This window comes from Melanostigma gelatinosum, assembly GCF_949748355.1.
Source record: "Melanostigma gelatinosum genome assembly, chromosome: 16".
Taxonomy (NCBI): domain Eukaryota; kingdom Metazoa; phylum Chordata; class Actinopteri; order Perciformes; family Zoarcidae; genus Melanostigma; species Melanostigma gelatinosum.
The window spans coordinates 14,325,905-14,349,383 of NC_136649.1; the positions used below are offsets into that span (position 1 = coordinate 14,325,905).

Here is a 23,479-nt window from a genome sequence, read left to right on the forward strand (position 1 = left end):
TAAATGACTGAAAGAATGGTTTTTAAAATGTATTATCAATGTATCATGCATAACTACACCCAACCCACTTACCAGTACAAAGGGAGGCCAGCCGAGGATAGCTGTAGAAGATATTTCCATGACCAGAAGCCCTTCCAAAATGAGGTGGTTTCATTCCCACCTTACCTAAACTAAATGTCCGGTTGAAATGATTGGCTACAGAATGTGGCCATAGTACACAAACAAAATGCTTCACATCAAAGAATCAAGATAGATTAATTTATCTTTAAGTAATTATGCAACGAACATACTAATCTCCAAATATTATGCTTATTATACTTATATTAAGCCACAACAAGAGATGTTTTTAGTACAGATGTGTAAGCGTACAGCTGAGCATATGTACATGTTTGATTATTTAATTGTACATGTATTACTACCCCTAAAGACAGTCTGAGTGACGCTTTTCTTAAGATATTGTATTTAAAAAAATACAGCAGAATTCTAAAATGACTGAAACAAAATGCCCCTAAAACATAACATATAAAACATGTTTGACTGTTTGTCCGAAGATAGAGCCGTGATAAAACTCTGTGTAAAGCACAGGTTGATTTTTTTGTCTGTATGCATGTATAAATTAATAATAATAATAATAAATTAAGGTACAAAACGGTGGAGTTTTCTTAGCTATCACAACTGATACTAAGTCTTGAATTTAAACAGATACCTGCTTTTGCGTTCAAGTTTTGTTGACAAATTAAATGTTTATTGGAATGTCTGTTTCATTTTGATATTTTTAAGTTTCCCACTTTCTCGTTAAATCCTGTAAAACAAGGAGGGATGGTTTGTTTAATATTTTTCCAGCACTACATGCCGTCAGTGACTTAGTTGTTTTTGTATTTTTGTTCTATTAAAATGTGTACACTGCACTCTGGTCCTGGCTTGTATGAATTTGTGGTTATAGTTGTCTCGTAAAAAAAATTTAAGATCACGTCCCCCCGGTAATATTGCACTGTATCAGTTTTACTGCCGCTGTGCCACAAAGCCACACTGAATTAATTAAAGCCCGATTCATGATTCGATTGAAAATGAGAAAATATTTTTACCTGAAAAGTCATTTACACGCTCCACCGACTGTAGCCTTTACATACAGGTTCGTTTGTTGGTGATGAAGAAAATCAGTGGCATTTCTAAGTGGAAGAAAAAAAAATGGTAGGGCACAGCTAATTTATACAGATGCAAAACCAGTCAACTCCACATTTTGACACGATGTGCTGTGTCACATTTTACTCTGGTGAGAATCACTGGCCACATACCTGTTCTCCTTGTTGTACTGCTGCTCAGTTCCCATTTGCAGGTTTGTATGCCGTGTCAATTTGGGTAGCCATGCGAGCGTGTCCTGCATCTTTCATGTTTGATAATCCTCTTAGAAAAAGGATTGAGATCTTTTTCCCCCTGGAGAACCGCGCCACATTAAATGTGATAGTATTATTATTATCATTATTTTACCAGCAGTTTGGTTTCTAACAACATCCAGCTGCTGGTGGGCACCCAGGTGTTCAATCTCATTATGTTCTTGAAGACTTTTAAATGTGTGATGTAGAAGATAATCCATCTAGCGACCGCAGTATAACCTTTAAAATAAATACTGAGGACAACAGGACTTGGCAAATAACCAGTAAACGACAACAGCAGGCCTACTTGGCAAATAACCAATCAAACTGCAGCTGGTAATCAGTCCCACGTGGTATCAAATTTGTGAGGTCCCATGTCATTGCCTATGCGTTTTGTTGTTTTCCCAGACTCTGGTCACGTGACATTGTGCGTGAAACTCATGTTGAGGGTAGATCTAAATGGCCATTTTAAGACCATTATATCCAACCACTGACCTTAAATTGCAGTGCAATACTAAAATCACTTTAAGGGAGAGTTAACACCAATCAAGCAAGACAGTTGTTGCAACTGAATTTTTAATAGTTGTAAGATATAAAAATCTTCATCTTTATCATACAATAACATGTTAACATAAATTTTGTCAAAGGAGTGATCATTTTGCCACCAAACAAGAATTATAATAGAACCGTTTGAGGTAAGACAGCTGGTTCATAGATTATTTAGCCACACAGGTCTTCCCCTGCACACATGTACAGGCTGTTTGGTTTGTCCAGCACGTGTCATCTATGCAAGACATTCTGCCTCACCTGTAGGCCCAGGCACTGAGCTGAAAGCAGGACCTATCATGTGAAGTTACTTACACAGAGACACGTTTACTCTTATTTAGCATGTCTCAAATTGAGGATCAACAAAATGAAACATGTTATATAATCAACAGAATTGAAATATAATGCATGAGTTGCAAGAGTTAAACACAAGACTGCTGAAGGTCTGTGTGATAATAGCAACCAGTGATTTGACCGTTTTCAAGGGTAAGAAGAGAGGCTGTGCTTTGTCCTTTACATCCCAAAACAGAAGGAGAGACCTGTACGGCTTTAAGTCCACAGACTGTGAAGTGCTCAGCGTGTCTTTCACTATTTTGATCACCACTTTCTTTGGACAAAAAGAAAAAGAACAAAACAATCAACAACAAAAGCAGCAAACACAGGAAACAGCATTCAATATGCATTACCCAAGAAACACAAAGAAAATAATAAAAATGAAAAAACAAGAAGGAATAAAAAAGCAAATATAGAATTTTAACATGCCACATTGTTCCCTGGGCACGTTTTCTTTCACAGAAAGCCACCTATTTTACTAGTTTTGCAGTCATAAAAATAATAGACATCTCAAATGGTTGCCAGCAGGTTGACCAAGCAGAGAAAAGGGAGCAGAGAGAAACAACGAAGCCACATGACATCATCGCGTCACCGGACCATGCACATGACCCTGCAGGATCCTGCAAGACAGCACACACACACGCGGACTGCAAGTCATGCAACTGACACACACTCACGCACGCAAACACACACTCTCTGTAAAACTAAATACAAGCATAGATTGACATTAACCAAAACATCAGCATTTGACATTTCCCAGAATCCACGTATCCTGGCTGTACCAAAGCCAAAGAGGCATTTATGGCAGAAATGTTTAATATTCATGTTAATAATGCTCTTTCCAAAACATTTAACAGCAGTTGGACCGTACTGTGGCGAGTGCGGTTGGCACAGGTTGATTTGGCAGCACGCCCGCTAATATAAAGCTCATTAACTTTACAAAAACAACAGGATGACGGACAACAAAACAGGCGGACAGACAGGCGTGCAGCAAGCCGGATGACGACCAATCACAGCAATGACGAGGAGAGAAAACTTTCATCGTCACAATTGAAAAATGATGGCTGCATCGACTCTGTGGCAAGTCATGCACAAACACACACACACTCGCACACACATACACACAGCGCTAATACATTTGCCAAAAACCTGCAGCCATTTTTATATTTTTTTGCCCTCATCGCCCCCATCTATCTTCACGATCTTTTGCTAGTCCACGGAGACTATCTTACAGCAGCTGATGAGCCCAAAAGAGGATGATCGCCATAGCAGGACAAGTGATTTCACAAGATGGGGGCAGGACCACAGTGTTCCTTGGCTGGTAGAGGCGGGTGGACACTTGAGTCCTCGTGCAAGCTGACTGGGTGGTTGGTTTTGCTCAGTCGCCAGTGAGCCGATCGGTTGTTTTGAGTCTCTACAGGGAGGTGGAGGGAAGCTTCTTGACGCGCCTCTGAGCTAGGAAGGAGCTCTCGATGGGCTTGAGCTCTGGAGTTGGTTGGGACTTCTTCAGGGCAGAGTAGGTGGCTGCCATCGCACCCTGTACATAAACAGCAGCATGGTGATTGCAGACCAAATGATTAAACGATCCAAATTGTGGGCATAAAAAAAACAAATCCCTTCAGCGGTAATTAGAGAAATTTTAAGATCTGTCACCTTGACCAGTTTGGGGTCCTGGTGTGGGAGCTGGCTGTTAGGTAGCTTGTCTCTCTGGACAATCCAGGGATGTTTGAGGACCTGATCAGCAGTCAGTCTCTGATGGGGGTCCACATGAAGCATCTTGGAAACAAGGTCCTAGAGGGAGCACATATTAAATATGAAAATGTGACAGAAGGAGACTGGAGTCATCGCTGAGGAACATGAGCAACGGAGCCGTCAGTGAGATTTGTAGCTCTACCTTGGCTGCCTCAGACACAGTGTCCCAGTTGCCTCCAGTCAGACTGAAGTGGCCGTTGCCTATCCTGTTCAGGATCTCATTTGGGGTGTCCTCGGGTCCGTTGGCAAATGGAGTAAAACTGGTGGAAGAAAAGGAGACAGATGACGGAGTGACTTAGAAGTACAGTGAGGGGAAAAAAAAATCTGTTTCAAGAAAAAGGTGTTGCTATTCACCCAGCCAGCATGGTGTACAGCAAGACTCCCAGACTCCAGATGTCACATCCTTCGTCATAGCCCTGACGCTTCAACACCTTCAATGACATTTCATTTCACCGTTCAACACCGTAAAGCTTCAATTCAACATCATTCAAGGCACGACACTGAAAAGCGACTCTGCTCACCTCAGGAGCTACAAAGTTAGCAGTGTAGCACGGGGTCATCAGCAGGCCGTTGTTGGCGCGCAATTGCTTCGCGAAGCCAAAGTCACAGATCCTGATCGACTCTGGGTTCCCCGACTCGTCAACGTAGAGGATGTTGCTGGGCTTCAGGTCTCTGTGCACCACCTGGAGCGAAACAGGAGGGAGTGATGAAGACGATACGGATAACCGAGGCACAACAAAGCAACAGAAAAGTGAATACTGTATGATAAGATATTAATAAGGCTCATTGGGTTGTGATTCTACTGATTTTAACAGTAAAGTTGTCAGATATTTTTAAAAGGGGAAGACTAAGCGGATTGTCATGCAGCGGTTTGGTCTCCAGAAGACACGATTCGTATTTCTAGTTGTCCTCACCCCCTGTGAGTGCAGGTACTCTGCGGTCTTGGTGATGGTGTGAAGCACAGCGCTGGCCTCTCTCTCCGAAAAGAACTTCTGTTTAAGGATCCGATCCAGCAGCTCTCCTCCACGCATCAGCTCCGTCACCATGAACACCTGCTTGCCATTGTCATACACCTGAGACAGAACGACACACATTATCTCAACACTCACTGTGACACTTGGCACACTTAACGCACCACGGCAATTAACAGTGTGATAGGCGTGCATGCTTTTATGCTCACATCCTTCAGTGTTATGATGTTTGGGTGCTGTCCATATCGAAGTAGAATCTCAATCTCCTCAGAGGGGTCTGTACTGGTCTTTTCTATCATCTGTCATCACAATATATTAATGACATGACAGTTATACACATTAAGATACAGCCGACACTGTTGTGCGTTTTCACAGGATTCTTTTTCTTAATGTGTGTGTTTGTTCGTGCCTTGACAGCGTATTCTGTGTTGGTGGCTTTGTGGACACATCGTTTACAGACAGAGAAGGAGCCCATGCCGATGTCTTCTTTCAATACGTAGCCGTCGCTGAACAGCAGATTCTTCCCGTGTAATTGCTGCAGAGGAAGAAGAGCGTGGTAAGTAAAGGCCTGGGAACTGACAGAGCTGAGGAGGTAGAAACGTGTCCAATACTGGTTGAAATACTGTCTGTTAAGCCATTTTATTCCCTTCTTCTCCCTGTGTGCTTTACACACCGTGCACATTTGTACCCCCCCCCCCCCTCTTTCTTTAGATAGCTGTAGTTTGTGTATTCAGTAACAAATCTAACTCTGCAAAAGTAAGCAACTCTATGGATCTTTTAAAACTTGTCTTGAACTTGATCTCACTCCAGTCAGTGTAAATGAAGAAGAAAAACACAGTGAAGCAACTACTTGTTCTGACCTGGACCACTGGGTGTGGCGGGGGCTTGACTGACTCCACTGAACCTTCCTCCTCCAACAGAGTCGATGCAATAAAGCTGAAGCCTCTGAAGAGCTGGTGAGCTCCGGCACTGGGGGGCACGCCAGGGGAGTCTAGAAGATAATGAGGAAGTCTAGTATTGTCTTGGAAGTGATGTTATGTTATATTTTTTAAGTGTTATTGCATCTTAATGGTGGTGTTAATCTGATGATAATTGGGTCTCCTTTAACTATCCTGTATTGATTTTTTTTAAGCAGAGGCCAAAAAAAAAAATACAATGATCCCACTGAAGTGCTTTCAGGAAGGAAATAGACATGAAGCTAATAGCTATTAGCTAGCATTCAGCTTTGATCTCTGACCTTTCGGGGTGCGGGAGGTGAACTCAGAGTCAAAGTAGAAGGTGTCGTCCGGACGCGCCACCGCCGGTTTGAACGGAGGTTTTAATTCTCTTCTGAAGAGTTTCTAAAAGGAATAAAGGATTTGTTTTAATCACACCATATAGTGGAAGAATTTCCTCCCACAAAGATTGATCAACATTCGAAATAAAATTCCCATGAGTGTATTTTATACTGTGCAAGTATTAACGTAACCTTGACCGTCACTCACATTCCAGTCTATGGTGGAGAAGAATCCGTGTCGTTTGATCTCCTCTGCACCGTCAGCACTCGCTGCTGTAAAGAAACATCTCGCAATCTCAACCAATGACACATAGGTGATGAAACGGAGCTAAAGTGCAGAGGTTGCTGTTTGTGTGTCATGAATTGATACCAACCCAGTCTGTTGGTAGGGTTCCTCTTGAACAAAGCCCTGAGCAGAGACTGGGCCTCTGAACTCAGGAACTGAGGCATTCCCAGACGCGCCCTGACGGAGAGAGACAGACGGCAGGCAGCACAAATCATTTCACCAGATATCAAGAGAGGCATTTTCAATAGCAACAGCGTGTGACAACTGGCTTCTGTGTTGGATTGTTCTTCCACCTTTGAGTCAACTCACTTCAGAATCAGGCTCATAGTTTCTTTGCGGTCCTTCCCTTGAAATGGCAGCGATCCAGTCAACATCTCAAACTGGGACACAGAACATGCAACGGTTATCTACATGCCCGTGAATACATGAGTGCATAGACCATCTATTTTAAAAGTGCTCAGTATAATATAGAAACTAAATCAGTCGCTTTATTGTCAGTAAAATGTTCCTGCTTACCATTAGTACTCCAAACGACCACCAGTCGGCGCTGTGGTCGTGCCCCTGCCTGTTCACAACCTCTGGTGCCATGTACTCAACGGTACCACAGAAGGAATACGCTTTCTGCTCATGATCGATGGCTTCTTTACACAAGCCAAAATCTGGAAAAACACACCATCAGACAAAGTCAGCTCATCCCTACACATCATCAAAGCGTAGTAGTCCGTTATTCTAAATGATTTACAAATGTCACTTATTTTACATTTTTTAATAAGTGTCAATATACTGACATTAATAAAAAATAATAAACACTATTTCACAGCACGTTCTTTGTCAGCATTTGCCCCTCAGTGAGACTTGTTATAATTGCCTCTCTATAATCTGCTACGGTCACCTTTGGTTCAATGGCGGCACGACCCGCGAGTAAATAAAGGGCGGTGATTGTGGATGACGATAGAAGTGGATAGAGAAGATAAAAATGTAATAATTAACTTAGGTAACAAGTACAGGGCCATATGCAGATATCTGGAGTCAGCAAGATAAGGCTGTCACCCCCGTCACTAATGAAGGATCAAGGAGCGGAAAGTGTGTGTGTGTGTGTGTGTGTGTGTGTGTGTGTGTGTGTGTGTGTGTGTGTGTGTGTGTGTGTGTGTCCGACAGCGAGACTGGGTATGAAGGAAGGAGCTGGAGAATCACCTGTGAGTTTGATATGTCCCTCCTCATCCAGGAGAATGCTAAAGAAAACATAGTGAGATGTTGAATAGTCAACAGATTTGAAGGTGTAAACAATCAATCCTTAAGATATCACACACTGCTCATTCTGCTAGTGCTATAATAATAATAATAATAATAATAATAACCGTGACAACATAAGATCAGTAGCAGCACTGTGTGGCATATGCACGCCACACCACTTTACGAATATAAAATTGTGCCACTTTTTTCGGATTTGTCTTACTGATGGCCAGTGCAGTGCAAGAATGTTTAAGTGAGAGGTCAGTGATGGTGTTGTCAGGCACAGGGGTCTGGCATGCATCCAGATGGTTTGGGGTCCAATAGGCATGGTTCATGAAATATGCATTTGTCTATATATGTTCAGAATGTCCATTTGCTCTTACTTTTCAGGTTTGAGGTCCCTGTAAATGATGCCCAGGCTATGGAGGTGGTCCAGCCCTAATGCCAGCTCTGCTAGATAAAACTTTACATCCTCCTCTGTGAACATCACCTGGAAGGCATGGGACACAGAAACGGGGTGAATGCATAAATGAGAGAGAACGACGTCACAAGAGAGAGATGATGGAGAAAAATGTGATATATTATTAATCATAAATGACTGGACTTTTTGGATCGTAGGCCAGTAAAACACCAAAAATCAGACCTATCACTCTCACCTCTTTGGAGAGTCTGGTGAATAGATCTCCTCCTCTTAGAAAGTCCAGGATCAAGTACAACTTCCCTTCAGTCTGGAATGCTACAAACACAAAGACAAACACCAAATCAGGAAACATGACTGAGGAAAGTTTCTTGAATTTACAGCAATAAGACGGGAATGAATGCATCATGTTAAGTTTGGGAAGTAAAATGAAATAAATACTCAAGCCGACTCACCATAGTGCAGTTTGACAACAAACGGGTGGTTGACATCTGCGAGGATGTCTCTCTCCATCTTGGTTCTCACACGGTCTCTCACTGAAGGACGAATAACAGCACATAGTTAAGTGCGTACGTATGAAACTTTGATATTGAAAAGTAGGCTGACAAAGCCCTTCAACTATTTTCCCTTTACTCACTGTGGTCTGGTAATGGCATGGCCGAATTAAGTTATTAAAAAGATTTGGTTTCTAGTTGGCTTCACAATAAAAGGATCAATACTTTGCTGAATTATAATTGAAGAAGCCGCCGGGGCCACGCAGAGTTTCAGTTTGGTGAGCAAAGTGAAACTGCACCACATCCGTTCGCGGGACCATGTGAACAAATATCATACTCTGATGTTTATCAGGAGGATGAGACCACCTGTGCACAAAAGTAAAAAAAACAACAACTGCAAGCTGTGGTTGTGTTACTACTGTATGCAATTCTCTATGATTTACAGGAAAAGATACACCCTTTTTTTTTTAAACAAAACTGAGGGTACTGTCACTTTAAAAACAAACAATGCAATCATCACAAAAGCCAAAGAGAAAGCAGACAGACACACAATTAGCATGCAGAGAACAATAGCGTAATAGTAGTTGCAGCATGCAGAGAATGAAAAAAAGGGCCATTGTATCAACATTGTTCATTAAAAAGCCTAACAGCAACAGGAGCATGTTGCTCATGCTACTCTTTATGAAGACCCTCCTCAGCCTCCCCCTGCCTTTCTGCTCTGTGATGATCTCCGGAGAATCTAGAGCAAGGCCAATAATAGATCCCTCCTCCTTCATCAAATTGTTGATCCTGTTCCTATCCACAGCTGTAATGCTGTAATTCATATTTGGACAATAGACTAAACACTTCAGCACGAAATCAATTCATATAATTCGAACATTCCCTCTACAAGAAGATGCCCTGCATCTGGTGGTGTGCTGTAGAACATGTTTACAGCGTTAACAGCTGGTCGGGACATTCAAACAGTTTTGGTTATGATTACACTTTCTGAGAACAAAGCCAGCCTTTTATAGCGTCCCACTGTGATGAAACCATTGAAGCACGTCACACGCTGTACCTTTGAGTGTGGCCTTCTTGAGGACCTTCATGGCATAGAGCTGATTGGCATCGGGGTCGGTCACCTTTCGCACCAGGAACACCTGCAATTGCATCAGATCAGGGATTGAGAGCGCGAGAGGGCAAAGACCAATGTCAGACAAAGGGAGCAGCAGAGGTAGCAGCAGTTACCTTGCCAAAGGATCCTTGTCCCAACACTTTGAGCAGTTCAAACTGAGAGGCGTCAGCCTTCTCTGAGCCCTCCTTGACCACGTGGGTGATGTTGATCTCCTTGATGTCTCCATCTTCCTGAAGAGTGCAAAATAGAGAGGGAAAAACACAATTAACCCAGGCAGTACTCACAGAACAAATGGCTGAAGCAAAGAGGATACTGTGTGTTTGTAAGGATTGTGCGACGGACAGTAAATGTCAGAGATTGTTTGCTGGGCAAAAAGAGAAGTTCTTTCATCGGAGTTTCTTTTGCTGCCAAAAACAAAATATCAAAAATAAAAACACTCCAGAAAGAGGAAGCACAGTAAAAAGTGAGATGCGTGTGTAAGAATGAGCGATAACACCCAGTAAGTCTGGCTCAAAAGTAGCTTCTGGAAATGATGGTGACTGCAACATCACATGCGACGCATTTTAAACAATGCAATGTAAAATGCAGTGGTTTGGTTTTAGGTACACAAGATGTATAACCTCAAAAGACTTTTAAGAAAACTTCTCGGGTTGTTTACAGGGTGGAGCAGTGCCACTGCTCACAACCTCATCCCACACTGCTGACCTGGTGTCAACCTCACCCACAACACATCAACACCCTTCAGAAACGCAACAACCACATTAACAAGTCTTTTTCTCAGTTTCCTGTGCTCATACTGCGGTTGGTGGGACAACATGATTTCTTTTATTTATTTATTTCTTTCTATCTATTATGCCAAATCATAGACAAACCATTTCAGTCGGTAGTCATGTACACTGGCATTTATTAAGTACAAATACCATTTTAATATGATTGTTAATTTGTGGTTGGACAAAATGAGCAATGTGGAAACATTTAGTTTGTCCGAAACTAAAAAAAAAAGTATCTTAATCACCAAAAACACTGAGGAATCAGTCATAACAAAAATGCTGAAGTTTCAACAACACACCATAAACAGCAAACACCACAGGCCACTTCAGGCTGGGGCTTTGTCTGAAAACAGGAAACCAGAGTTGGTTGAACATGCAGTTTCTCAGCTGCACCTTGTTTCTAAACAACCACAGATAACAGCGAGCATCACTGGCGCTTTGCAGCATTAATAAATCCCACTTCTGCTACTTCATGTAAAAACGACTGTGCTTAATGACAACATAACGCCACTAACAGCCCACTGGAGGCTATACTCAAGAGTTTATCAAGACGCCAATATGAGGCGGTATCACGTTACCCTCCAGTGGTTCCTCGGCGCAGGTAAAGTGTCAGTGCTGTTGCCTGTTGCAGCCGTTGATCTGCAGCCGTTACCGTGCGGAGGGCAAACAGCCAAGGCTTTGTCCTTTTTGAACAGGTAGAGGGTCAGCAAGCGGCTCAGGTTGAACTTTCTCTTGTCCTTTTCCATCTCAGCATTGCCAAAGCCTCTCCTTCATCATCCTACTCATGTCCATGAGAAGGCAAACGCCGCACTAGCTCACATAAATCATCTTAAAGCGCACCGCATCTCACCACAAGCTCACTTTAGACTCATCTGTGCACTCGTGTCAGGATTAGTTCTGTGGACAGAGTAAATATGGAAACGTGTCTCAGCCTGTTCCTTTTTATCTATCCTCTCTTGAGGGTCCTTCAGCGATACGTTTTTAATCAACTCTCCATCTTCATTTCTTCTTCCATCATCTCTCCTGTCCTCCCTCTCTCCATTGCCCTCTGTGTTGGTCTGATTCGCCCCTTGTGTCCTCAGTGACTGACTGCAGCTGAAGTGAACTCGAACCAAACGGGGCAGGAAGGAAGAACTTGCTCATATTCTCACAGTCCTGCACCCAACAAGTCCCACGCACACACACACACACATCTGCAGCTAAGAGAGACACAGTGTGTGTGTGTGTGTGTGTGAGTGTGAGTGAGTGAGTGAGTGAGAGAGAGATTGAAATTGAGACAACACAAAAAAGGAAGAGAGTTGGAAATACAGTAGTGACAAATAATCATACGATATCTCACTACATGATTCTGTGTTGTAATTTGCCTCAAAAGTACTTTTCCTCCAAAACCCAGCTCTATTCCACTTCCCTTTACCCACAGATCAACAGCAGTTGAAGCTTGAGGACAGGGGGAGGTAGGCAGAGAGGATGAGGTGAGGTAGGCAGAGAGAGGATGAGGTGTGCAGACGATTCTGACGACCTCTTGCCTTTCGGATGAGAGACATTTCCCCGTCTGTGGAAAGGCACGTCCCTCTCTTCCTTCTTATAATAGTCCATTCCAGCTTATCCTGTCTCTTAAAACAGCTCTCACCGGTCATAAGCGCCCTCTCTCTCTTTTTCCTCCATGCGTCCCTCACTTTATTGCTCTTTGTGCAGTAAATCCTCTTCAACAAAAGAGAATAGGCTGTTACACACCCGTGCAAACACAGCGCATGAGACCCAGCTGTCAGCAGACCTCTGCTTCACAAACATCTGATTGCACTGCATTGCGGTCCTTACTCGGGGGGAAAAAAGGTCGACTTGAACAATTTTCCGATTGGTGAATTGAAGTTCCAGAAGGCAGAGACACAGAAATGCAAAAGTGTGTTAGCCTGACCAAGATAAAACGCAGCGGTGTTACTGTAAGCACCAGCCTGAGTGTGTGTTGGCTGCAGACTGCTGTGATATAGAGCACAGCTGTACAGTAGAAGTGCTCAGAGCTTACCTTGACTCTAATATTGGCAATTTCCCTCTCTATCCAGGTGATATGAGACACGTTCTGAGATGAGGTTGGAAGTTAATATAAGTTATAGACAACATACTTGTACAATTTCAATATGAAGGAAATAAAAATACAGATGTATTGGACACAAATAAAAAGGGTCCTTGCAGGCACCACACACACACACACACACACACACACACACACACACACACACACACACACACACACACACACACACACACACACACACACACACACACACACACACACACACACACACACACACACACACACACACACACACACACACACACACACACACACACACACACACACACACAGGGTTAGAAAAGGGCCAAATGGCAATGGTTGCCACACTAGTGACAGGAAATGTCTCTTCCCTCCTTGTTCTCACTTCCTCTTTTCTTAAACTGATCTCGTTTCCTTCCTGCTCGATAATTTGCACAAGTTTCTGCTCGCAGCGGGGGGGGGGGGGCTGCATTTCCCAGTATAACTGCCGCTCAAATTTATAATTTCGCCACACTTATCCGACTCACACATGAAGGTGTTTAAGAATGTGTAAGAATTGAACGGCCTCTCTGCACATCACAATGGTTCGGATGAACTGCTTACATGTTGTTGTGTTCATTTGACTATTTCGTGCATCAACGCACAGGCTGAACACCAGCATGCCCAAACAGAAAGTGAGTTCCTGGATTAGCACTAGCTTGAAATCGATTGCACATGTGAACTCAAAAAAAAGGATAGAAGTTTGAGTTTCAATAAACTAACAGAATTAAGCGTCGAGGAGGTGCTTTAGGGTTAAAGGAGGTGGAAGCTAAATAAGTCCTCCTGCGTTTCTCTCTCTTCAATACCGGGAAGCTGGCAGCTCAGCATCACGGCCACCCGCACAAAGGAAACCCCTTCCACGCCTCCAAAAATACCCCACACACACACACACACACACACACACACACACACACACACGAAGCTTCGGGCAAGTCCCCAGTCGAACAAACGCATGCCTGGCCCCGGCACACCCACGCTCTCAACATCAACTTGAGGTTAATGACAAGCAAACATGAACAAAAGCCACCACTTGCCTCTTGTGTGCGACGGGTGTTGGTACGGAATAGGAGCCTCCACATGTCCGTATATGTCCATGTCACTGGTGTCAGTGAATCTCTGTGACATGCACGGTCTTACAAATGCAGCACACGGCATCTACGTCAGAGTTAGCCAACACTTTCTGTACGCAATACCAAAATGACAGACCTACAAGTGTACTCTAGTAGGAAGTAAATGTGCAGCAGATTGACTGGTTGGGGATAGAGATAGGCGGAAGGAAATGGGTACACAGCTGCAGGAAGTGTCTCTTGGGAAGTGTTTTCTCATTGGAAGCAGCAGGGAGTGGTATAGTGACAGAGGAAGAAGGGGGAAAAGACACTGTTGCCGGAGCACAGAGCAGTTCCAGGCAAGTCTACTCAACTGCTTCACACACTTTGAAGTGAAGTTGAACAAAAAAAACAGAGATTCACTCTGCATAATTAAGCACCCTGTGTGATTACACAAGCCTCTGTTGGCAACCGCAGGAGTTCCCAGAGAAGGGGAGGAAAGGAATTGCATGCTGAAGCATGCTCGTCAAGAATCAGAGATTTGACAATCCTGTATGAAGTTTGCATTTCCTCTGGGTAAATGCATCCGTTGGAATTAGAAGTTGCATGTCAGTTAAAACTTGGACCTTCAGTAGCTTGTATCTTTCTGACAGATAGAAAGATGTACTACCTGCTGTCAGACCAACATGGTGTAATGGTCTTTGATGAACACAAGGGGTCAGTGCAAGTCTACAGCCAGGCCAGTGCTCCAAAGAAGAGTGCCATGAGAGAAGCGCTTTAGCCAAGTACGGGCATGTTCACATAGTTAGCACATGCCTCCTCCACTGTTGGATCCGACATTATTACAACAAAGCAGACAAACGTTGGGACCGATGGGAGCCTGTGGGAGGTGACAGAGGCTGACCTGCTGAACAAAAGAACGGTCAAATCACAGCAGCAAGTTAAAGCCCTTTGACTGCAATGTCTTGTCCCAACGTTCGCCCTGTGACAATGAGGTTTAGAAGAGTGAGACAATTACAATATTTGTCTCACTGTAGCCTCTCGTCTTTCCTAGAAAATGAAGCAGGAGCACCTCCTGCATGTTGTCAAATGCATGACAGTTCTGACTGCTGAATTGAGAAAGTCCAGAGTGGGAGGCAGCATAAACGACGAGTGTACATGAAGGGAGACAGAGTAGTCTAAACATCCATCCAACCAACCAACCAACCGTGCATCAGTCTCATTACTATGAAAACAAATGTCCTACAATAGACTTTGTCTGCCTGAGCGGACACAAAGAGGGGAGAATACACTGCAGTACCTCGACTGTGACAAAGAATGTGTGATTACTTAATTGGAACTGGAGAGCAAAAGACACAGAAAGAGTTGGAAACAGTGAATGTTTGAAGCAATTGATGACTGATCAAAGTGGCGGTCGATTCATTTTCTGTCGAGTCATCGATCAATCTAATATTTTCTATAATATTTTAAGGATCATTAATAAAAACAAGCTGGCTGTTTATCCTCCTCCAGAATGACACTCGATTGAGCTTTTGTCCACATATGTCCTGGATAATAAACCAAACCAGTCGATTAACAGCTTACTAACATGTATAACTGCAGACTGGATGGACTGCATAAAAACAAACGCAGATTAAAGCACCGGTTTAGTCTCTATTCAGTGATGGCTTGGTTGCATCGAGCCAGTGTGCCTTTGGGTCAGAGTTGTGTTGGGTGCTTGAAACGTGTCCAGAAATGTGTGCAGGCAGGCACCCTAATCTGTCCGGTGAGAGGCAGGAATGTCTCCCTCCATTTGTTTCAGTCTGAAACTCTTCCCTCTCTGCCCCTTCATCATCTCTGAAGGCAGGGCTGCTATATTTTGGTGGGCAGGGCTGACTCATCCTTTCCTGTTCATTATCTGTTTTTTTCCGTTGATGAACAGCCTGTTCCGACAACACACCTTTCTTTCCACTTCGCCACAAAAAGTTTCTCCACCTGTCCGACTTCAATCGGTCCGTTCCCCTGCCCCCCCCCCCCCCCCCCCATTCGTTCTCCCACTTACTCTGTTGACCATCTAGCAACGCCTGCAGTCAGCCACGACTGACAGGTCGGTAGGGGAAGAGGTGGAAAGAGGGAAGGAAGGTTAGTGGAGAAGAGGCAGCGCTGCAGCTGGACAATCATCCATTCCCAGCGCAATCCTTAGACATCCCAACATGGTGCTTTAATACTAGCTGGGGCAGGCCGGATGAGAACAGATTTAAAGAATGTCATAAAAGAAGAGACAAATGGAGAAAAAGTTTAGGTTGCAGCTGAATGAGAACAAAGCACTAGCAGCCCAGCAAAGATTTATCGACTTAATCCCTCACGACTTAACGTGATTATCTCCACCTTTGCCAGTGCTGTTATCCCACAGAAATATAGACAAGAGTTTCATCTATAGAACGTAATATAGTAGAATAAGAAAGATTGTTGTAAGTATGAGCAATACCTACAATAACTAATGATTTGTTTGTGGAATCAGAGCTACCTTAGCGCATTAGACTATAGTACAAAAGCAGAGATATGTAGATACAGCAGAAGATAATGAAACGGTGGTTTATGACGAGTCACAGGTTTATCCATCACTGTTGATAGGCAACAGGTTTAGATCCTTGACTTCTTTGTAAAGGGTTCTGGAGTTGATAAACATCCTTTAGCAGACCATCTGTCCATCTGCTTATCCAATTACACAATCACACCATCCACACACACACACACACACACACACACTAAAACAAACAAAGCAGTACAAACCATATTTGTAATCTAAAACCACTACTACACTGACCAAATACCAGCAAATGTTTTAATGAGCAGGATCTCTCGACTAGCACAGATGCTAGTTTTATATCAAATGCTATAAGACAAGTTAAAGGTGGATGTTACAGGATTAGCACAGATGCTACAGGAAATCCTGTGTTGGCATAGATACTAATAATATCCCCAGCAAGGATAGCAGTAAGATGAGAGGCAGTTCAGTGCTGGGCCAGCTGACATGAGGCCTTTAATGGCCTTGTGTAATATCCACAGTGGCGGCGACGGTCAATAAATAAATAAAAGAGGGACGGAAATGGCAGGGGGGAGTAAGAGAGAGGGCTGGATAATAGGTCTAGGCTATATGGGGGAAAATCAAATACACTATCAGGATTCATTTGACCAGAAATAGCTCAATGTCGATATTGCTAAGCTGTTGAAAGGTTGACTATTGATGCTTTCACAATATATTTACACAATAAAATATTTTATAAATAATTATCCGTAATGTGGCTGTAATATACCACGAACCATAGAACAGCTAGAACAATCTGGGAAGTAAAAAAAATATTTGACGACATTACGATCTCCAATCGCGGTGTCTATGTAATATCGATTGGGTGAAAGAGTGGGTGCTGGTAATTTAAACATTGAGGTCATCAGAGTTAAAGCTAAGCGGGCTGACTGACTGCAGTGGAAATGTGCAGCACTCTACTTCACCATTCACAGAACAACAGAGCAACACCTGCATATAAACACACACGAGTACACGCCTTAATAAACAATAACATTACGTGAGCAGCGTTCTTTTCGTCAACCATTTTCTAACTTCTATGTCATTACCTAACCGGTCCCACTCTCACAGTTTTAACTCCTCACACCAGCCAGAGCAGCCTAAAATAGCAGCTTCAAATCTCAGTCACTACTTCCTCCCTCTCGTGGTTCACCTCTTTCCTTAAATATCAACCTGACCACTTGCCAAAAACGCACACTCAAAACACACATGGGTATAAATCAAAAAACACAGGCGTAGGCATCCTTCCTGAACTTAAACACGATTCATAACCTTGTGCACTGTTCCAAAACACATCAGACTATCAGTCTTTTTTTCATATATAAACTCCACCACCTCCGACACTTGAGATGGGAAACTGTATGATGAATATTTGACCAGCCGAGCACTGCCACCCAGGTAGACACAGCTTCATCCTTCTCCGTTGAGGCCAGATCAGTGGCATCTAACCCTTCCTGTTTGTAACGCTTCACTTTAATACACTATGTCAGGCTAAAATGTCACTGGCATGCTCACAATGAAATAGAAATGGACGTGACGTGGATTTAAATTAAGAAAACATGAGCATGTATGTTCACTGAAGGATGGAGTCCAGGCAGTACAAGTTTTAAGAAAGTACATTTTCTCCTCTTACTTCATTAAAACAGCACATTGTGGTAGCGTTCTCTCTGTTAACGACTTTTAATGGCTAAAAAGGAAGAATCATATGATCTTTAATGGTAATGAATAGCATTGAGACCTTCATAACATGATGTATTTATTTGAATTTCATTTTTGCTGTATTGATGTTTTTTCAGCCACTCTGGGAGAGCAGAACAAACTGTAAACACAACATTGACATATTGTAAAGCTCATATGCATATGTGTTGGCAAACAGTTGTCTATTTACAGATCCAGCAGTAACATTAACATTCATTTGGAATCGTGTTTATGGTCACCTGATGAAGGTACGTAAATCCAAAACATTCACCAGCTCGTCGTTCACTGACTGTTTGGTGCCAGGCATGACATTCAAACAGGGTTGATGAAATCAGATAATAATCAGATAACAGCTGCCAGCTGTGGTTGGACAAAGTTGATGAGACCGCCGACACTGAACCAAGTTGTGTTGCCGCCAAACCAAAACAATCAGCGGAAAAAAAGCTGAAATGCCCCGTAGAGCCGAGGGGGACTGCAGAGTTGTGCAAGTTCTCCACGGGTTCATCACTTCGAGCGACTAATTATACATTACACATCATTTGACCCATAGTTATATAATTGATTTGTGCAGATTTGAATATGTCAGAAAACAAGATGTTCTCCTTATTGTAATACGCAGGGGGAAAAAGAAGCTCACTGTTGCTGCTAAATTGAGTTGAAAATAAATGAAGGAAGATGAATCGTCCAGTTGTCAAAGCTTCTGAAAGTATGATGGGGCCAGCAAAGACAGAATTTACAAGCACTTGGCTGCTGAAAACTTGGACCGCTGCCTTTGGCCATGTCAGGCGATGTTAAACCAGTTCATCCTGAAGCCCAGGAGAGTAAATCAATTGCAGAAGTTGACACTCAGGTGAGAGTATTACAATGAGATGCGGAAATAAATAAATATCTTCATCTAGGGGAGAATAATCAGATCTGTGTTTTTATCAAATACATTAAATTGACTGTGAAATATGTTGTTAATGGAATGTTGCATTTCCTGTAATGCTTATGACACTGCTGTTATGTCATGGCAAAAGGTTATATGATCCTGGTAAAACTGCTGAGAAGGAGAACACACACACACACACACACACACACACACACACACACGAGAGAGAGGAGAGAAAGAGAGCGAAAAGAAGAAAAAAACATGGCAGACAGAACACACAAATTGAAGTAAAAAGGAAATGCAGCAGCGGTTTTATTGAATCGTGAGAGAAGGGCAGAGATAACAATCACCATCAGCATCCATATTAATGAGAGCTAAAGGATGAGAGGAACTGGTCGGAACATTTTCCTTAAACGACCCCGAGAGGGAGATGCGTGAAACTATGGCAACTGTGTCTGTCTCAATCTCCCAGCATCCTCTTTCTATGATAAGAGGTGTTAGCAAGGCCACACACACACACAATTTTTTCCAGGTAACATTTGCCAGCTTCCAGCGCCACAAAAAGAGTACTTTTGTGTCTTCCTCCTCTACTTCAATATGCAATTTGAAAGCAGAATCTTCTCCAAAACCAACCATGCTGCATGAGGATGAACTCCAAGTTATATATATCATGGCGGCCTTTAAAGGTTTGCGACGTAGCTTGTGACTCTACTATCATAGACCTTTCAGAATACACAGACGTACATATAAGATGATGCACACGCGTACTGGATGATTGATGGGGCCGACTCTCTGTCAGCGTAGCCCTGTGTAGTCACTACTTTACTCTCTCTCTCTCTCTGTGTCTGTGTCTGTGTGTGATGAACCTTTTTTCCTTCCTGGCAGCACAAGTCACAATCGGGGCTTAGCAACGACAAGGACACTGTAACCATGACAACTAGGCCCATAGCAGCCATGAATGGATGGAGGAGGAAGTGAATAGATGGATGGACCAAAAGTCTGAAGGGCATCTGGTTCAAGTAAAGTAGGGTTTTAGTTTGTTCTGGGATGATGAAACACACTAATATTGGGACTTGTAATGCTCAGAGCACAAACACAGTCCCGCCACATCCATTCAAAAGCCTTCTGTGGTCGCGTCCAGAGGTTTTTCATTCATATATCTACATCAGTCCGGCTGAACGCACTGTGAAATTATTTTAAAAAGAGAGAAATAGTGGTTTAATGCAAGATATGTCTTTTTTTTGTTTTGTTATTTTGACCGACGATTCATCTGGTAAAAGGACATTGCTGAGATTTGGGAAGTTCCAGAACCAATCCTGGATTATTGAGCCCAATATTTGAGTCACTGCGTAAAGCCGTCCCGGTTTATAAACTTTTTTATATATATATATATATATATATATATATATATATATATATATATATATATGTATATATATATATATAAAAAAACACATCTGTGATGGGCTGATATATCGGCCAAACCAAATCATCGAGAGTAAGGCGAACTCCATTGGAACAATAATTCCTTAGGTCAGCCAAATGCTCTTTGGAAGAGAAAAGAAAAAAAGTGAAAACTAAAATGAGTACGCAAACTTTAAATATTCGATCTATAATTACTATGACACCACCAACAACAAGTTACTGATTTTGAGCTCAGGTAGGTCATCAGTACACAACATCAATAGATCACCAGCCAATTAGCTACTCAATCTACATACTGTATGCTCCATTACTATATCGCTCGTAAACACAATAAAATAAAATCCGGAAACAGATTTTTCAGGGGTATCAAAATGACAGACCTATACTGTACAATATGTGTTATGATTTCCAGATATCAGCAGTCAGGCCACAAAAACAATGTTGATATTTGATTTAGATGAATCGATTTAACTGCTGGCTTGTTTACAGCCTGTTATTGTCTCACTGCTGGACTTAGTTGTCGTGATGTCGCTGTTTATCCAGATCCAAACCATGACTTTGGTGAATACAATAGTATCGTAACCGACAGAAATTATGGCCCAAACTACAAAAAAAAAATAGGACTTCAATAAACCAGAATCTTCCTCTCATGGTCACCTGTAGCTAAATTAATGCTTTGGAATGATGTGAAAAACTCTTGAAGGAGTGATGAAAGATAGTTTAACAGCATCTCACGGAAACAGAGTGCAGTGAGGTGAACTGTATAGCTGATGGCCAAGAGGAAGGAGTACTGTAACAGAGGTCATATTGTGGACAACGGAAGATTTAGAGGCCCCTTCTAGCACAGAGGCAGGCTGGGTAATTGGGATGTAAACCATCCCCCAGTGTGTGCGTGTGTGTGTGTCAACCAGTACACCAAGCCATCTAAACCGCTGCCACCATTAACATCAGTTTCTGTTGATGATAAACTCAGATAAGAGGATACCCACTTGACAGGCGCTTCAATCAAACACTACTGACCCCCCAACACGTCACACACACACACACACACACACACACACACACACACACACACACTACAAACTGCACTGACACATCACTAACAATCACTGATTTACTACCTTCAAGCACTACTGCACACACACACACACACACATACATTAATATGCACACACACACACCCCTCCTGGGCTTGAAGAGGCAATCAAAACCAGGTCTGTTAGCTACTGCAAAGAATAAAGAGCCTTTTTAATTTGCTTTAAAACCTTCTGGAGAGGCTCAATTAACTTTCCGCAAAAACACAACTCTATGACTCACACTTGATAAGACGTGAATGATGGCGTGTATGGGTGCTTTTGTTTGCGTGTGCCTGCATGGTGATAAGCCTAGGTAATAGATTTTTTATTGTAAGATTGTGTGTGTGTCAGAGCAAAGTTCGTCCGGCTTGCGTAATGAAGCTGATTTTCCATTCCACACTTGTGTTAACTGACTAACTTGCCACGTAGGAGGAGGAACACGAAAGAGTTCTTTATACATAACAGATGAACCAAACGCGGCTCAGACTATTCACAAAAAGCTATTGATTCGCCAAACGCCATTCAATCAGGATTCACAATGTTTTTGCAAGACTTTGCATGACCTTGCTGGAAAAAAAACAAAAGATTCAGGATGTGACCAAAGGTTCAGTCTGAGCTGATTTAAGGCTGTCCTTTGAGTTACAACACTTCACAGACAGGGAGAAAGGTTTGGCTCAGAAACTTTGCAAGAACAAAAGCAAACAGGATAGAAGGGGTCAGGACAGTAAAGGACACCTGTTTAACAAATCATTAAACAAGCAGGCTTTATCTGGACTACGAGACGTCACGATGTATTCGACTTTTGGGAGGTGTGCTGAGCCGTTTGATGGAAGATACGAGGGGAGAGGAAGCGACGAAGAGGATGCTGTACTGGAATGTACAGAGTAAAATGATGATAGAGGGCATCGTCAAGCCTTGGTGCCTTTTCTCATTTAGGAGGGTGTGTGCGTCATCAGGGTTCCCTCCCATGTTGTCATCTGAAGGGCTGCTGCTGGAACACCAGAGTCCACTCAATGCGGCACTTTGACAGAAACCAGAGCACGCTTCCACTTCTTGTAAATCGCCAAGATTTGCATCGTCCGATCGAACAAGAATTAAAAGGCAATAACTAGCAGGTCTGGTTGTTCCACGTCAGCCTGCTCGCAAAACAATCAAATGAGCCAGACATCGATGGGTTTGAAACTGACACAAGCAATCCCATTACCACGTGTGATGGAAGTAGACTGAGAGGCAGCAACGGGGGGGACCCGTCGGGATGTAGAAGGGGGTGCGTGGCCTAAAATGTTTGGAAACCGCTGATCTAGAGGAACTGATGTATTTCTACTGTACAATACAACAGTTCAAATGTTCTTTGAAAGTAGTTTCGTGTCATCAAAGTTTTTCATCCAGTTTTTCTCTTAAAACTAATAGAATTGTTTTTTTTAATCCATGTATGTTTTTATAAAAGTGTGTTCCACCTCTTTTATATGTAGTCTGATACCCGAGTTGACAGCATGTGGCCATTAATTCACAATTCAGACCAGATCACTGCCAATCACTTGAGACTTTCCCCACAGTTCAATGACTTCTGCTGCAGCACAGGCGCTGCAGGGAGGCCTGCAATTAACTTAAGGAGAGGCCATACACTTCAGGTAAACTGTACACATCCCTCTGCAGCGGCAATGTCTGAAGAGAAAAGTTCATTTTGTTGGGTTGAAATTGTATGGGTGATAGATACGGCATTGGTTTACATATTTACAGTGTGCGCGTTTATACCGGTTGCTGCAGTTCAAGGAAAGAGATCATCTTCTTGCACTTAACTAACAAATAAAGCACTTAGCACATGCATTAGGTATGAATGAGGACATAATATCCAAGCAAATAAAGCACCAAGAGGCATTTCACTTACTAATCCTTGTATTTTCTTTACATAATCTTGGCTTATTCAACTTCCCTTTTCTCGTGAAGGTCTCTTGTTCTGAACAGACATTTGCGGATCACCAGTGAGAACAATCACAACTTGTTGCATTGTTGCATCAGCTTCAACAAACAATCTCATCCTCCCAAGAGCACAAACCTTTTCACTCGGTAAAATCAATAACAGAGTGAGTTCTAGTGCTCATGTTTATAACTAAATGTATATAATTAACGTGACAAGAC

General features: G+C 42.7%; 1 protein-coding gene across 5 annotated transcripts in view; it reads right to left on the minus strand.

The window, feature by feature from the left end:
* Positions 1–1,932: 1,932 nt before the first annotated feature.
* The window catches only part of rps6ka1 (ribosomal protein S6 kinase a, polypeptide 1), a gene marked incomplete at its 5' end in the record, with an annotated part of 43,883 nt that continues 22,336 nt past the window's right edge, over positions 1,933–23,479 (minus strand). For 2 of the 5 annotated variants that reach the window (XM_079287349.1, XM_079287352.1), the window contains 20 exons: positions 1,933–3,789; positions 3,906–4,043; positions 4,147–4,264; positions 4,359–4,435; positions 4,526–4,687; positions 4,919–5,077; positions 5,185–5,274; positions 5,385–5,510; positions 5,836–5,966; positions 6,213–6,315; positions 6,460–6,524; positions 6,626–6,714; positions 6,847–6,917; positions 7,054–7,196; positions 7,732–7,769; positions 8,154–8,260; positions 8,427–8,506; positions 8,644–8,724; positions 9,740–9,821; positions 9,910–10,026. In XM_079287349.1, the coding sequence (XP_079143475.1) occupies positions 3,667–3,789; positions 3,906–4,043; positions 4,147–4,264; positions 4,359–4,435; positions 4,526–4,687; positions 4,919–5,077; positions 5,185–5,274; positions 5,385–5,510; positions 5,836–5,966; positions 6,213–6,315; positions 6,460–6,524; positions 6,626–6,714; positions 6,847–6,917; positions 7,054–7,196; positions 7,732–7,769; positions 8,154–8,260; positions 8,427–8,506; positions 8,644–8,724; positions 9,740–9,821; positions 9,910–10,026 (2,100 nt within the window). In that variant the 3' untranslated portion in view covers positions 1,933–3,666. Of the gene's footprint in view, positions 3,790–3,905; positions 4,044–4,146; positions 4,265–4,358; positions 4,436–4,525; positions 4,688–4,918; positions 5,078–5,184; positions 5,275–5,384; positions 5,511–5,835; positions 5,967–6,212; positions 6,316–6,459; positions 6,525–6,625; positions 6,715–6,846; positions 6,918–7,053; positions 7,197–7,731; positions 7,770–8,153; positions 8,261–8,426; positions 8,507–8,643; positions 8,725–9,739; positions 9,822–9,909; positions 10,027–11,144; positions 11,313–12,589; positions 12,640–23,479 lie in introns of those variants that run through there. The other 3 variants (XM_079287353.1, XM_079287351.1, XM_079287350.1) reach the window with 3 other exon arrangements.